The sequence below is a fragment of the Papio anubis genome, chromosome 17, assembly GCF_008728515.1.
Source record: "Papio anubis isolate 15944 chromosome 17, Panubis1.0, whole genome shotgun sequence".
Taxonomy (NCBI): domain Eukaryota; kingdom Metazoa; phylum Chordata; class Mammalia; order Primates; family Cercopithecidae; genus Papio; species Papio anubis.
The window spans coordinates 52,224,460-52,240,520 of record NC_044992.1 but is presented as its reverse complement, the minus strand read 5'-3'; the positions used below and the strand labels follow the sequence as shown (position 1 = coordinate 52,240,520).

Genomic DNA, 16,061 nt, shown 5'->3' with positions numbered 1-16,061 from the left:
GCCCAGGCAGGTGGAGCTGGCCTGGAGCCCGCCCCTGTTGCTGGAGCATTGGCCGCTGGGAGGGAAGTTCCAGCCAGGCCGCTGCACCTTCTTATACAAGCAGCCCTGGAGGCGCCGCACCTGAGCTGGCAGCCCGGACTGGAAGGAGCCTGGGGCCTTCGTTCCTCCTCCTCTGCTGGGAACTGTGAGTGAGCCCTCGCCCCTGGGGGACTAGAGGGCGGCCACAGCAGTTTCCCCACTCTCCCCTCCCTTTCCCGAATCCTAAAACCCACCTGCGGGTGCCTCCTCTCTGGATCCAGGCCCCGCACCCACTTCCTAGGACAAACTCCGAGGGCAGCCGGAGCCACTGTGATTGAGAGAAAGGAACTGGCCTTGGGACAGCCCCACCTGTCCCCCTTCGGGGCCAGCTAGGTGGCCTTTGGCAAGGGGGGTTGATAACAGCAGGAGGCTGAGGCCAAGTTGAGGGGACTCCAGCTAGCCCCTTGATCGCACTCCCTCCTCCAGCAACCCCCACCCCCACCCCCCAGCTGGGGCAGCCGCCCTGGGGTGGCTCTGCCGGTTTCCTTACACCTGACCCAGTTCCCTCCCAGCGGCTCACCTGCAGCCCTGGGCTGTCCCAGGAGCCCTCTGCCTAGGACCTGACGTAGGAGACAGCAGCTTCTTGGGTTCCCCTCCCACCCTCACCCCACATTGCTGTCCCGCCAGAGATCTCCCTGCCCACCACCCTCACCCCCGGGCTCCCCTGCAGGCCCCCTAATTTCTTGGGGTCTCGCTGGAGCCTGTGCCTGGTTCTTACCTCTTAGTCCCTGGCTCTCTTCAGCCCCCAGGGGCCTGAGATGGGCCCCAGGACAAGCCCACCTGCCCCTCACTTCCTTCCCAAGACTCAGCAGTTGGCCTCACTCTAGACCTATCTTTTGTAATGTTTATTTCAATGGTTTTGGGGAGCAGGTGGTGTTTGGTTACATGGATAAGTTCTTTAGTGGCGATTTCTGAGATTTTGGTGCACCCATCACCCGAGTGGTGTGCACTGTACCCAATGTGTAGTCTTTTATCCCTCACACGCCTCCCACCCTTTCCCTCACTCCCAAGTCCCCAAAGTCCATTATATCGTTCTTAGGCCTTTGCGTCCTCATAGCTTAGCTCCATAGACCTATTTTCTCTGCCCCTCTTAGAGCTGACTGTGTCCAGTACAGGGAGGGGTGGGCATCGTACTGAATGCCAGCCTGGATGGGTGGTCAGTGCCAGGCCCTGGGGAATGGGAAGGTCCATGATCATGACCAGGGGGCAGCTGCTAACCAGGAATGTGGCCAGGGCTCCATGCCTGAATGATGGGGAGATTCGGAGCTGGATCTGTCCCGGGGAGTGAGAGGTCAGTGGCTGTTGGTTCATATTGAAGGGGAAACAGGGCTGCCAGGACTAGGGCTCTGGGGCACAGGGGCACAGGTGCTCTTGCTAAAATTTGGGAAGCTGTGTTTCCAGATTGCAGAAGGATTCTGGTGTTGAGGGAACTTCCAGAGCTGTTGCCTGGGCCTGCAGGATCTTTCTGTCCAGCCCAGGCTCCTGCGGGTGCCCACCCTGCCTCCTCGCCTTCTCCTGGCTGGGGGTCCCCTGTGAGGCATGAAGGGAGGGGGGCAGGGGCCCCTGTCCAGGCCTCCATGTCTGTCTAGGGACTGAGCCAGAGAGAGGAAGCAGAGGTAGCAGAAGAGCCTGCCTGCAGAATCCTCCCAGCCTCCCCCTTCCTTTCTCCTCTTTGGCCCAGTTAAATGTGTAAATTACTATTCCCTCCCTATAAAAATCGCTTAACTCCATTACAAATATTTGAATAATAGGAGGAAATCTCAATCGAATGACTGTTAGCATGTTGGTTTCTTCCCATTTATTCTGCCTTCTTATGAGTATGTCAGGCAGCTCCCGTAGAGACATCACAGAGTAATGACGATTGTGCCTTCTGCTTTTTCATTTACCGTATTCACCTAGTCAGTGAATGTCAGCTGCTGTACTGGTGACTAGGGAGCAATGAAAAACAAAGGATGGTTCCTGCCCTCAGGTAGCTTACTGTCCAGGAGAAATTGAATAGCAGATCCAGTTATGATATGGTATGGCATGGCCGTTATGGTATGGCAGATATGATATGATATGACTCGTCTGCAAAGAGTTGTTGGGGGCATGTTGGAGGAGCCGCCCTCCCAGAATCTTGTTGGCAAGAGAGAAATCCAGGAGTGCTTCCTGGAGGAGGAAGGTGTTGGCAGAGATGAATTCAAAAGGTTTCTACAGTTCCCTCTCAGGAAACCCTCTGGACCTGGTGCCTTTTTCAGTGGCAGATTTTTTTTCTCATCAGTGGTAATTAGTTTATTTAAGTTTCTACTCACCCTCTGGTTAATTGTGGCCATTTTATATTTTACTAGGAAAGCATTCATTTTCTCCAGATGTGTAAACTCTCCACTTTTAAAATTTATTATGAATTTCTTTGTGACCAAGTAAATGATTTTTCTAAGTTTTTCATAGACATGTAAGAAAAATGCATATTTTCTTTTTTGATTTTAATTTTAATTTATTTTTTTGAGATGTAGTGTTACTCTGCCGCCCAGGCTGGAGTGCAGTGGCGTGGTCTCAGCTCACCGTAACCTCCACCTCCTGGGTTCAAGCGATTCTCTTGCCTCAGCCTATGAGTAGCTGGGATTATCGGTATGTGCCACCATGCCTGGCTAATTTTTGTATTTTTAGTAGAGAGGGGATTTTGCCATGTTGGCCAGGTTGGTCTGGAACTCCTGACCTCAAGTGATCCACCCGCCTCAGCCTCCCAAAGTGCTGGGATTACAGGTGTGCACCACCACACCTGGCCGGAAAAATGCACATTTTCTATTTAAGGGATATAAGGTACTATCTGCATTAAATCAAGTTTATTGATTATATTATTCAAACTTTCATTTCCTTCGTATCCTTTGCTTGGGGGCAGGGGTCTTTTACTCTAATTCTGATAGATATGTGTTTTGTTAAACCTTCCTCTCAAATTTTCTCTATAAAGCTCTTCTGGTGCTTTTCCTAGTTTTTGCTTTTTATATTTAACTACAGTGCTGTCGGGAGCATGCAGATTTAAAGTGTTCTGTCGGTACAAATTGTGCTTTTCTATCATTACGCAGTGTCCCTCTTTATCCTATTATAGTGCTTAGCCTTAAATTTCGCCCTTCTATTGTTAATATGACCACTTCTTATTTTACTTTATCCTTTTTTTGCACTTGCTTAGCATTATTTTATTTTCTACCATTATCATTTTTTGAAACTACTAATTCCTTGCATATGTCACATCACTGTTTTGTTTTGTTTGAGACAGGGTCTGCCTCTGTTGCCCAGGCTGGAGTGCAGTGGTGTGATCATGGCTCCCTGCAGCGTCAACCTCCCTAGCTGAGGCAATTCTCCTGCCTCAGCACCCTGAGAACCTGGGACCACAGGCCGGCATGCCACCATGCCCAGCTAATTTTTTTTGTTTGTTTGGTATTTTTTGTAGAGATGGAGTTTCTTCATATTGCCCATCACCACTGTATTTCTGTTATTTTCATGGTTTTTTTGTTTGTATGTTCTTTGAGATGGAGTCTTCCTCTGTCACTCAGCCTGGCGTGCAGTGGTACGATCTCAGCTCACTGCAGCCTCCACCTCCTAGGTTCAAGTGATTCTCCTGCCTCCACCTCCTGATTAACTGGGATTACAGGCACACGCCACCACATCCAGCTAATTTTTGTATTTTTAGTAGAGACAGGGTTTCACCACATTGGTCAGGCTGGTCTCAACCTCCTGACCTCAGGTGATCCACCTGCCTCACCCTCCCAAAGTACTGGGATTACAGGTGCGAGCCACTGCGCCCAGCCTATCACTACATTTTTAAACCCAAGCTGACTCTTTGTCTTTTAGTGGGAGAATTCAATCTGTTCACATTTCGTTTAACAATTGATCTACTGTACTTGATTTGATTACCTTTGGCTTGTTTTACATTTATTGGTTTACCTTGCCGTTTTTTCCCTCTGATCTGGTTATCCATTTCCTTTTTCTTCCTGTTACACTTTGCATTTCATTACTGGCAGCTGTCTCTTCTCTGGGGTTCCTAATCAAACACATATTCTTTAGCACATGCCTCAATAGGGATTCTTTTCTCAGCACCCTCATCTGGAAGTTACAGAACCTGTCACTCTGTAGACTCCGGTCTTTTTTCAGCTTAGGAACATCTATTTGTTGCTTGATTTGATTCTTGTTTCTTTATTTTTTATTTTTTTGAGACAGGGTCTTACTCTGCCACTCAGGCTGGAGTGCTGTGGCACCATCACGGCTCACTGCAGCCTCGACCTCCTGGGTTCAAGTGATCCTTCCATCTCAGCCTTCTGAGAAGCTGGGAATACAGGCGCCCGCCACCACGCCCAGCTAATTTTGTTTGTAGTTTTTGGAGAGACAAGGTTTCGCCACGTTGCCCGGGCTGGTCTTAAATTTCTGGACTCAAATAGTCTGCCTGCCTCCGCCTCCCAAAGTTCTGGGATTACAGGCGTGAGCCACCGTGCCCGTCCTGTTGCTTGATTATTGTTTCTTTCACCACCTTTTCTTTCCTTTGCATATGAGCACTCCTGACTGGGTTCCCCCGTTTATCTTTGGCCTCTTTATTTCATTCTTGGTGTACTTTTTGCTTTGAGGTTTGATATTTCTTCTTGACCTTCCAGGCTGCAAATTTGAATCTCAAGAGTGAATTTCTTCTCCTTCAACTAGTACAATGACATATTTTAAATTCTAAAAATCAGTCTTTTTTTTTTTTTTTTTTTTAGACGGAGTCTTGCTTTGTGGCCCAAGCTGAGCTGCAGTGGTGCGATCTCTGCTCACTGCAAGCTCTGCCTCCGGGGTTCATGCCATTCTCCTGCCTCAGCCTCCGGAGTAGCTGGGACTACAGGCGCCCGCCACCTCACCCGGCTAGTTTTTTGTATTTTTAGTAGAGATGGGGTTTCACCGTGTTAGCCAGGGTGGTCTCAATCTCTTGACCTCGTGATCCGCCCACCTCAGCTTCCCAAAGTGCTGGGATTACAGGTGTGAGCCACCACGCCCAGCCAAAATCAGTCCTTTTTAAAAACTCTGCTTGATTCGAGTCTCCTTAAGAGTTTGCATTCAAGTTGTAATTGCGTTCTCCAGCCCCTCTATTTTGCCAATAGCCTTGAATTTGTTTTACTAGGTAGTATATTTACAGGTATTTTTTAAGTCAAAACAATATTTTAAAGTCTATAGTAAAAATCTCACGTGTACCCTGTTTCCCTGCTCTGTTCTCCCTCAACTCAAAAGTCACCCCTTTCATTCATTCTTTCTTAATTCTTCCAAAGTTTCTGAGTACAAACGAGTATAACTGTGACTCTGATTACTTAATTTTCTCTCTCTTAAGCAACACCGTCCTGTGTGTAAAACAAGGTAAAAACACACACACACACACACACACAACACAACAAAACAAAAAAACAACCTTGTTTACTTTTTGTTTTATTTCTTTGACAATGTATCTTGGAGATTGTACCTAGAGAGGTTGTGTCTCCTTCCCTACAACTACAAATAATCCATTTTACCAGTCTTCTGTTTACAGGCACGTGGAATGTTTCCTATTTTTTGCTGTTACAGCGATGCCATAATGAATACCCTTTCACATATGTACAGGTAGAAGTAGGGAAAAGTTCCAGAAGTGGGATTTTGGGGTCAAAAGGTAAATAATAGATATTTGATGGGTATGTCCCGTGAGGCGTATACCAATTTGCCCTCACCAACACAAATTAGAGTGTCTAGTCCCCAAAGCCTTGCCAACTGACTATTGTCAAACTTTTATTTTCTGCCAACCTGACCATAAAATGTATTATCTTAAGGTACTTTAAATTTGCATTTCTCTTTCCAGTAAGATTATCTTTTCATATATTTAAGGGCTGTTTGTTCCCTGCCCCCCCCCCCTTTTTTTTTTTCTGTGAATGGTCTATTTATATCCTTTGCCTGTTTCTGTATTGGGTTGTTGGTTTTTTTCTTATTGAGTTATGGTACCTTTTTCTATACTAGGGAAAATAGCCCTTTGTCTGTTATTACCAGTCGTAATTCCCTCCCCCACCCTGATTGTCTTTGACTCTGTTAATAGCATTATTTTGCCATGCAAGTTTTCTTAAAGTATACTTATGTAGTCTGATGTATCACTCGTTTATTTTATGGCTTTTATATTTTGAGTCTTTGTTACAAAGTCTTTTTTATATATATACATACAGCATATTTAAGTCTTTTATATATAGATATAAAATATATAGGCTTATATATATGTATATACATACAGCATATTAGATTTTGTTTTCTTCTTTGATTATATTTATGGCTTCATTTTTAAAAATTTAAATCTTTAATCCTTTGAGGGTTATTGTGGATGGACAGAGTGAGATGTGGACCCTCCCTTATTTATATACGTGTTTATTTATTTGTTTATCTCTGGATGGGCAGTCAGTTGTCCTGTGGCCTTTCACTGACAAGTTTGTCTTTCCCCATGACCTGTGATGGCATCTTTAGTGCGTCCTGGGTCCCGCTTGTGCTGGGGTCTGGTGGCGGCGGCCGGTTTAGTGCGCCCTGGGTCCCGCTTGTGCTGGGGTCTGGTGGCGGCAGCTGGTTTAGTGGTTCTGTCTGTTCCCCCTGCTGAGCTGTCACAGAGTGAGTTTATATGTCTTTGCTCCCCAGAGCTGGGGTCGAGCTGCAGGAGTACCCCACTTGGTGTGGGGGGGCCCTAGAGTGGAGTGGAGAAGGGATGGTGGTCTCTGCCAGTGGGCCTTGGGCATGGGACATCTGTGATGTCAAAACACTAGCAGGAATTCTCCCTATCTCCTTGGTGCCCTGGCCTTACGGGTAGAGACTACCTGGCCCACCTGTTTGGACCCCTGAGCTCCTGGGCACAAGGATACAAGAACCACCCTGCCTTCTGCCCGCGGTCCCATGAGGGGCCAGCCTGCCCCAGGGTTCCCCTGGGAGCCTCCACCTCAGACACAGCCTTTCACCTGTGCCAGCCAGGTCCCACCCACCCCCTGCCTCAGCCTGTGCTTGACTTAGACAGTAGCAGGTCGCAGTTGGGAGCAGAGGGGAACAGGGCATGTTGAAGTGGTGTTATTCCCAGAATGCCTGCTCCAGAGCTGTGTCTAAAAGCGAGAGGAACTACTTTGTAACACATCGGGAGCAGGGGAAGCTGAAGGGCCAGTCTGTTTCCAGGTGAGAAATAATGAACCATTTTTCTTCTTTTCTTTTTTGAGACAGGGTCTCGCTCTGTCACCCAGGCTGGAGTGCAGTGGTGAGATCACGGCTCCCTGCAGCCTCAACCTCCTGGGCTCAAGCAGTCCTCCCACTTCATCCTCCCAAATAGCCGAGACCACACGCTTATATGGTAGCGACAGTGAGGATGGAGAATAGTAAAAAAGTTTGAGGGAATTTTTTTTTTTTTTTACTTTTTATTATGAAAATGTCCAAATAGGCTGGGCCTGGTGGCTCATGCCTATAATCCTAGCACTTTGGGAGGCTGAAGCGGGAGGATTGCTTGAACTCAGGAGTTCGAGACCAGCCTGAAAAACACAGTGAGACCTTGCCTCGATATTAAAAATAAGTAAATACATTTTATTTATTTTTTTTTTTAATTTTTTAATTTTTTTATTTTTTTGAGACGGAGTCTCGCTCTGTCGCCCAGGCGGGAGTGCTGTGGCCGGGTCTCAGCTCACTGCAAGCTCCGCCTCCCGGGTTCCCGCCATTCTCCTGCCTCAGCCTCCCGAGTAGCTGGGACTACAGGCGCCCGCCACCTTGCCCGCCTAGTTTTTTGTATTTTTTTAGTAGAGACGGGGTTTCACCGTGTTAGCCAGGATGGTCTCGATCTCCTGACCTCATGATCCGCCCGTCTCGGCCTCCCAAAGTGCTGGGATTACAGGCTTGAGCCACCGCGCCCGGCCTACATTTTAAATTTAAAACTAAATAAAAGAAAATGTCCAACATGAAGAAAAGAAAAAATAATTTTTTTTTTTTTTTTTTTTTTTTGAGACAGAATCTTGCTCTGTCACTCAGGCTAGAGGGCTGTGGCACAATCTCAGCTCACTGCAATCTCTACCTTCCAGGTTCAAGCGATTCTCATGTCTCAGCCTCCCGAGTAGCTGGAATTACAGGCACGTGCCACCACGCCTGGCTAATTTTTGTATTTTTAGTAGAGATGGGGTTTCAGCATGTTGGCCAGGCTGGTCTCGAACTCCCGATCTCAAGTAATCCACCTACCTCTGCCTCCCAAGGTGCTGGGATTACAGGTGTGAGCCACCATGCCTGGACAAAAAGAATTTTTGTTGTTGTTTTTGTTTGTTTGTTTTTTGAGACCAAGTCTTGCTCTGTTGCCCAGCCTGGAGTGCAATGGCACAATCTCGTCTTATTGCAACCTCTGCCTCCCGGGTTCAAGTGATACTCCTGCCTCAGCCTCCCAAGTAGCTGGGATTACATGCATATGCCACCATGCCCCACTAATTTTTCTATTTTTAGTAGAGGAAGGGTTTTGCCATGTTGGCCAGGCTGGTCTCGAATGTCTGATATCAGGTGATCCGTCTGCCTCAGCCTCCCAAAGTGCTGGGATTACAGGCTTAAGACACCACGCCCAGCCAAAAATAATTTTTTTTTTTTTTTTTTGAGACAGAGTTTTACTTTTGTTGCCCAGGCTACAGTGCAATGGCTTGATCTCGGCTCACTGCAACCTCTACCTCCTGGGTTCAAGCGATTCCCCAGTCTCCTGAGTAGCTGGGATTACAAGTGTGGGCCACCATGCCCGGCTAATTTTTTTGTATTTTTAGTAGAGACGAGGTTTATCCATGTTGGTCAGGCTAGTCTCAAACTCCCGACCTCAGGTGATCCGCCCACCTCGGCCTCCCAAAGTGCTGGGATTACAGGCGTGAGCCACCTCACCCGGCCAACAATATTTTTAAAAAATGAATACGGGCTGGGCTCAGTGGCTCACGCCTGTAATCCCAGCACTTTGGGAGGCCGAGGCAGGCGGATCACAAGGTCGGGAGTTTGAGACCAGCCTGCCCAAGACTGTGAAACCCTGTCTCTACTAAAAATACAAAAAATTAGCTGGGCATAGTGGTGGGTGCCTGTAGTCCCGGCTACTCAGGAGGCAGAGGCAGAGAATTGCTTCAACCTGGGAGGCAGAGGTTGCAGTGAGCCGAGATTGCGCCACTGCACTCTAGCCTGGGCGACAAAGCTAGACTCTGTCTCAAAAAATAAAAAATAAAAAAAAGAATACAGTTACCTATTGCCTAGATTTAACAATAGCAAGGAGCCAGCATCTTGCTGGCTGCTGTACTAGAAGAAAAAAAAAGAGAGAAAAGAGAAAAAACAATATTTGCCATGTTTATTTTTATTTATTTATTGCTGATGAATTATAAATTCTAGATATATTTCACCCTTGAAAACTTCAGCATGCATCTCTGAAAAGTGATGTCTTTCTCCATAAACACCCTATCATTAATATATCTGACAAAATTAACAATAATTCCTTAGTGTCATCTATGACCTAAGCCATCATCAGATTTCTGCCTTATCCTAAAACATTTCTCTCACAGCTGGTTGGTTTGGTTCAGGATCCCGTCCAAGGCCATGCCTTGCATCTGGCTGTCTCTTCAATCTCCCTTGAAGAGCCCCGCCCTTTCCTTCTGCCTGGACACTGACTCATTGCCCTGCCTGCAAGGTGTCTGCTTCCTTGCAGCAGTGTTTCTGTCTTCCTCTAACCCTGGTGTTACCTGAGAACTGGTAGGCAGGTCTGCAAGGCTTAGGCTGGTCGGATCAATGGGGCTCAGCGTCAGATGAGGCAAAGCCAGCAGGAGGCAAGGATGATTCTACCTTGAGTGACAGAGGTAGATGTCACTCAGATGCTGAGATGGGGGAAGGAGGAGGGAGAGGACAAATTTGATTTGGGGCACACAGCTTTTGACATGTACAAAGGACATCCAGATGGCAGTGGGATATGTGAGCCTGGAGACTTTGCTGCGAGTTGTTCCTCTACAGCCGGTGGGGCTGGGCTCTCCCAAGGCAGTGGAGTGAGAAGCCAGGTGAGACACCAAGCATGAGGCCATGGCAGAGGAGGTGGAGCTTGGGGCCCAATTGCTGAGCAGTAGCAGAGAAAAAGAAGGAAAACCAGGAGGCCTGGCCTGAGGAAGCCCAAGAAGGAGAAGATTTTAAAGAGCAAACACTGAAGAGAAGTCAGGCCAGAGAAGGACCAGGTCTGTCATCAAGGAAGTGGTGGAAGGCCAGCAGTGGGCTGGCTGGCTAAGTGAGGGGACAGAGAAGTTGCCTCAAAAAGGAGGAAGGAAAAAGGAATTAGTTGTTAAAAGGGGATGCAGAGCTGGGTCCAGGGAACAAACTTTTTTTTTTTTGAGATGAACTCTCTCTCTGTCACCCAGGCTGGAGAGCAACGGTGTGATCTCTACTCACTGCAACCTCTGGGGTTCAAGTGGTTTTCCTGCTTCAGCCTCCGAAGCAGCTGGGACTACAGGCGCCCGCCACCACACCTGGCTATTTTGTGTGTGTGAGTGTGTGTGTATTTTTAGTAGAGATGGGGTTTCACCACGTTGGCCAGGCTGGTCTTGAACTCCTGACCTCAAGCGATCCACCTGCCTCAGCCTCCCAAAGTGCTGGGATTACAGGAGTGAGCCGCTGTGCCCGGCCAACATTTTCTTTTTAAGATGGAGAGACCAACTGGATGCAGTGGCTCATGCCTGTAATCCCAGCACTTTGGGAGGCTGAGGTGGGAGGATTTCTTGAGATCAAGACCAGCCTAGGCAACATAGTGAGACCGTCTCTAAAAAAAAAAGCTGGGCATGGTGGTGTGGGCCGGTACTGCCAGCTACTTGGGAGGCTGAAGCAGAAGGATTGCTTGAGTCCAAGAAGTCAAAGCTGCAGTGAACTGTGATCGTACCACTGCCCTCCAGCCTGGGCAACAGAGGAAGACGCTGTCTAAAAAAAAAAAAAAAAAAAAGAGTGAGGCCTTGAGTTTGTTGAAATGAGAAAGGGACAAAGGTAGTCAGAAGGGAAGGGTTGGAGATTTGAGGTGAGGCCACTTCCGAGCAAGTGGGAGGCTATGGAGTCCTTCAGGCCTGGGCTGGGGAGGTTGGCTTGGATGGCAGGGCCCTGTGCCTTCCACTGGGGGAGGGGGAAGGAATGGGGGGTACAAACACAGATACGTTTGAGGGGGTGGGCAGAAGGTGACCACTCTTTGGTCTCATTTTCCTACCTCCCTAGCCTGGCTCATCCCTACAGGCTTCGCTGGCTGGGAGGTTCCCTCATGGACCATTTATTTTATTATTTTTTTTTGAGACGGAGTCTCGCTCTGTCACCCAGGCTGGAGTGCAGTGGTGTGATCTTGGTTCACTGCAACCTCTGCCTCTGCCTCCCAGGTTCAAGTAATTCTCCTGCCTCAGCCTCTGAGTAGCTGGAATTACAGGCGCATGCCACCACGCCCAGCTAATTTTTGTATTTTTAGTAGAGACGGGGTTTCACTATGTTGGCCAGGCTGGTCTGAAACTTCTCACCTCAAGTGATCCTCCTGCCTCAGCCTTCCAAAGTGCTGGGATTACAGGCCTGAGCCACCACGCCTGGCCCCTCATGGACCATTTCTGATCCCTCCTGGCCCCAGCGGCCCTGCTGGGTCTCTGCCAGCCTTACTTAGAGCACAGGCAGTGTGAGCCCTGAGGAGGCCCCACCCCAGCTCCCACCCTGCCTTGGAGAAGCAGGCCAGGCAGGCAGCCCCATGAGGTCACCCAGAGACTGGGGACAGAGTCCACAGCTGAGGGCACCCAACTGAAACCCGAAGCCAGAAAAGCAGAAGTGCAGGCCTGCTTTCCCCCAATCCCCATGGGTGTGGAAACCCAGGGCCCGCGCGGCTCTTTCACAGAACCAGCCCTGTGACGGGGTAGGGTTGACAGCTCTGTTCTACACATGAAGAAACTGAGGCCCAGAAATTCAAGCGGCTGCTCGGCGGGCAGCTGAAGTAGAGTTCTAGACAAGAGCCCAAGTCTCTGGACTCCAGCTCCACTCTTTTTCTGTTTGAATCAATGGAAGCTTCTGCCCCAAGCCCAAGAAAAGGGTCTCACCTGAAACTGTTAGGTTTGGAATCTCCCCCTACATCCATGCAATAAGATTACATTAAGCCAGCTGGGCTGCTCATGTCTGTAATCCCAGCACTTTGGGAGACCAAGGCGGCGGATCACTTGAGGTCAGGAGTTTGAGACCAGCCTGACCAACATGATGAAACCCCGTCTCTACTAAAAGTACAAAAAGTAGCTGGGCATGGTGACAGGCACCTGTAATCCCAGCTACTCAGGAAGCTGAGGCAGGAGAATCACTTGAGCCTGGGAGGCAGAGATTGCAGTGAGCTGAGATCGAGCCACTGCACTCCAGCCGCGGTAACAGAGTAAGACTCCATATTGAAAAAAAGGAAAAAAAAAAAAGATTATACTGAGCCGTGGTGCCTCACCTGGGAGGCACAGTCAAATCACCCAAGGAGGCTTCAAATTAAACACTTTCCCCAGGTCCCAGTCCAAACCACTTCCATCAGAATCTCAGAGGGCTGGGCTAGGCACGGCTCCCCAAAGCCTACTGAGGCCTGAGGCCCAGGACTCTGTGGGGTCACCCCCAGCTCCCCTGATCCTGCCCCTGGACATGTAGCTCTGGGTCAGGACGGGATGGTTAAGGGGAGACCCAGTTTCTGTCCTGGAGAACATGTGTCCGGGGGAGGGACCTGTCATGTGGACATAGCTGAGCTCCTTGAGGCAAAGATCACCATTCTTTCCGGCTCCCCCTCCACCTGGCCTGGGTGGCACAGAGCACATTCACTGAGTCAACAAAGGACACCGTGTCCCCTCACCAGCCCCTGAGTCAGTTCCTGGACCAAGTCCTGGTTTGGAGGCGTTCATTTTGCCTCTAGCCCCAGAGGACTGGGTCTTCCTAGTGCACCTGCTCCTGCCCCAGCACTTCCTATGAGGGTTTGGGAGGGAAGAGTGAGGTCAGAGCGGGGAGAGGAGGGGTGTTGTGCACCTGGTTTGTTCTAGAACCTCCCCTGATCCTCCCCCTTGTGCCTCTCAGAGGCATGAGGGTGTGGTGGAGGGAGGCAGACCCCACTGGGGAGCCACTGTGGTCATCACCTCCTCTCGCTGGGGGAAGGGAAGCCCAGACAGGGCCTGAGAGCCAACTTCTGTGGCTAAGAGCAGGCAGGAACTGTGTGAGTTTGTTCAGTCCCTATAGTTTGGGGCTGGAGCTCCCTGGGAGACCCCCATCATGGGGGCCCAGCTTCCTACTGGGGAAGAGAAGCAGGTGAGATGCCAGGTGAGTTGCTGGCTGCCCGTTCTGTAGTCCCAGCCCTGACACTGACACTCCTGGCCCCGGGCACAGGGAGTCCCTGCCCCCCATTCTACCTGCAGGGCAGTGCTGAGGGCCTGAGTTCCACACCTGTCCTCTTCTTTCCCCTCCCCACCCAGCTCCTCCCTGGTGCCTCAGAGTTTCTGGCCGCTCTGGAATTTACAGAGGCTCTTCCTGTCTCTGGGACCTGGTTGCATATCCCTTGGTGACCTGTCATATGCACGCACACGTGTGTGTGGTGTGTGTGTGTATGTGTGTGTGAGTCCGCATCCCTGGCCTCAGGGTGGGGACAGAGAGGTGAGTCCGGTGTGTGATAAGCATGAGGCCTCCAACCTTCTGTGATTCCTGCTGTCCTCCACCCTGCTAGGGAGGAGGGGATTAGTCTACCCCTGGGGTCTGGGCTTCTGAGTCAGGCACAGGGAATGGGACACTGGTACAAGAGCTTTTGCGGGCAGAGCAGGGCATGGGGCCTAGTCTTGCTCCTAGTGTGATCTCTCCAAGTGTCTCATGCCCCACATTCGCACTGTGCCTGGCTCTGCTTGGGGTCCTTGTCCCCAGCCCACAATGGGTACAGGAGAGGAGGGGCTGAGGGACACGGCAGGAGAGAAAAACAGAGCCAGGTTGGGGACCGGAGGAGGAAGAATGGGCCTGGAGTGGGAGGGCGGGGGTCAGAGTCTGACCTGGAAGGGAGGTGGCCTTCAGCAGGGGTGGGCTGGTGGGCTTAGTGCTGTCTGACCCTTAAGCCTGGAGAGGAAGCACTTCTGAGGGAGGAGGGAAGACAAGATGGGCCTATGGGCTCAGAGGAGAGGCTGCGACTTCTCACTCAGGCCATGCGGCTGGGGTCTAACACCCCCCACGAGGGGGGTGAAGGGAAGAGAGGCCAGGGAGAAGATCTAGCCTTCCTCCTGGGAGAAGCTGGTGCCTGGCCCTCTTCTCTGGATCCTTAGAGAAGAGGGGACAGGCACGGGCATACTTGCACATGTATGTGGACACGCAAGTGGGAGTGGGCCCATGTGGGCATGCAGGCAGGGGAGGGCACATGCATCTTGGTGATCGAGTCTGGAGGAGACAGACCCAGGTGGTCAGGCGGGCAGATAGTGGTGTGGTCAGAATCCTTCCTGTCCTCCTCGGGGCTGGCACAGTCCAGACGCCAGCTCCCTGTGATATCACATCTGCCCAGACCCCTTCCTCTTTGGGAACCCTTCCCCTCCCCCCACAAGTTTCCTCTTTCCCATCACACCCTCCCTGGGCCTAGAGGGAGTGGACAACCACTCATTGTCCTGTTTCCGCCCCAGGAGCCACTCCAGGCCAGCCCAGGCCCCCAGCACTCAGCACCCGCTCTGCCCGCCCTGTCTGTGCAGTGCGCCCCTCCCCCACAGGCTCAGCCGTGATTCTCTCTGTGCAGTTTGTGCTGTGCCTGGGTCTGGCTGTGATCTTCCCCTGTGCAGCCCACACCATGGCTATGTCTGGGCCTGGGATGCGGCTCACTGGTCATTAGAGCACTGAGTGGGGCAACCAGCGGTGTTTCTAGAAGCATAAAAATACCCCCAACCTGAGGCCCCTCCACCCGACCCGCCCCAACACAGGCAGCACTTCCGCAGCCCTGACAGGAAATGGGCTGGAGTCTCAGCCTCCCGCCATCTCGAGGCAACTTCTTGTTTCCCTGTTGCCCTGTGCCAGCACTGGGGTAGTGCCGCCTGGGCTCCACCCCCAAAACCTTCCCAGGACTCTGTCCCTGCAGCTTGGAGGGGCCAGGATGGTGGACATGATCGCCAAAGTGACTAGGAGGCAGAGTCAAGCCTTGCGGGCACAGGTAGGGGACGCTGGGGTCAAGGGGTGCCCCATGGGCCTCTACCCCAAGCCCTGTTAGGAGCTGGGCGAGCTGGGGCTCGGAGCAGGGAGCCTCTTGGAAGTTGGGGCTCATACTTCCTTTTCTCTTTCCTTCTTAGAGGCCCTGCCCATCCAAGAGGTGGTCAGCTTGGGGCAAGAGTGGCAGAGCTGCCACCTGCTTGTGGACAGGGGAGGGAACTGGAGACAAGGGGTGAACCACTGTAAGGAAGTGCCGGGGGCTGGGCAGCCTGGAGCTTGACAGCCAGGTCCCTCTTGGCTCCTCCTCTGGCCTGGAGTGGGAAGGCCACTTCTTGTCTCTAGGATGCGGCCCAAGAGCCTTCGGCTCTGTGGTCAGGCCCCTGCTTATGAGCTGCATCTGGGTCTTGCTGGGCCTCCACGCACAGGAGCAAGGAGGAGGGTAGGGGTAGCAGGCGCTGCTGTAACTCCTTGAAGGCCAGAGGATGTGGAGGGCGTGACTGCACCTGGCCCCAGGAGCTGGTCAGAACCCAGCTGAGGCTCTGCCAGGAGGGGAGGCATCTCTAGCTCAGCACTGCGCGGGGTCTGCAGAGAGTTCTAGAGTTCGAAGGGGCCTGAAGGACGCTGCAGTTCAACGCCCACCACAGGGCTGTGGCTTCCCTAACGGGGAGTAGACTCTGCTCAGTCACCTCCAGCGAGAGTCCCCCACTACCTCCAGAAGCAGCCTGTGTCTCTGGCAGCCCCAGTCCTCAGAACACTTCCTTTAGAGGAATGCTGCTCTGCCCCTGCAGCGTGATACCACGTCTTCTCTTCCTTGTGACAGCCCTGTCATGCTGGGGACCTAAACTTCTACCTCC

At 51.1% G+C, this 16,061-nt stretch overlaps 1 protein-coding gene across 7 annotated transcripts in view; it reads left to right on the top strand.

Moving 5' to 3' along the window:
- Positions 1 to 16,061, top strand: part of ARHGAP27 (Rho GTPase activating protein 27) — a 40,246-nt gene that overhangs the window by 8,512 nt on the left and 15,673 nt on the right. The window contains exon 1 of one of the 7 annotated variants that reach the window (XM_021928343.2): positions 14,144 to 15,211. The exons of the other annotated variants lie outside the window; for them this stretch is intronic. Coding sequence (XP_021784035.1) covers positions 15,155 to 15,211 — 57 coding nt within the window. The 5' untranslated portion in view covers positions 14,144 to 15,154. Of the gene's footprint in view, positions 1 to 14,143; positions 15,212 to 16,061 lie in introns of those variants that run through there. 7 annotated transcript variants of the gene reach the window in all.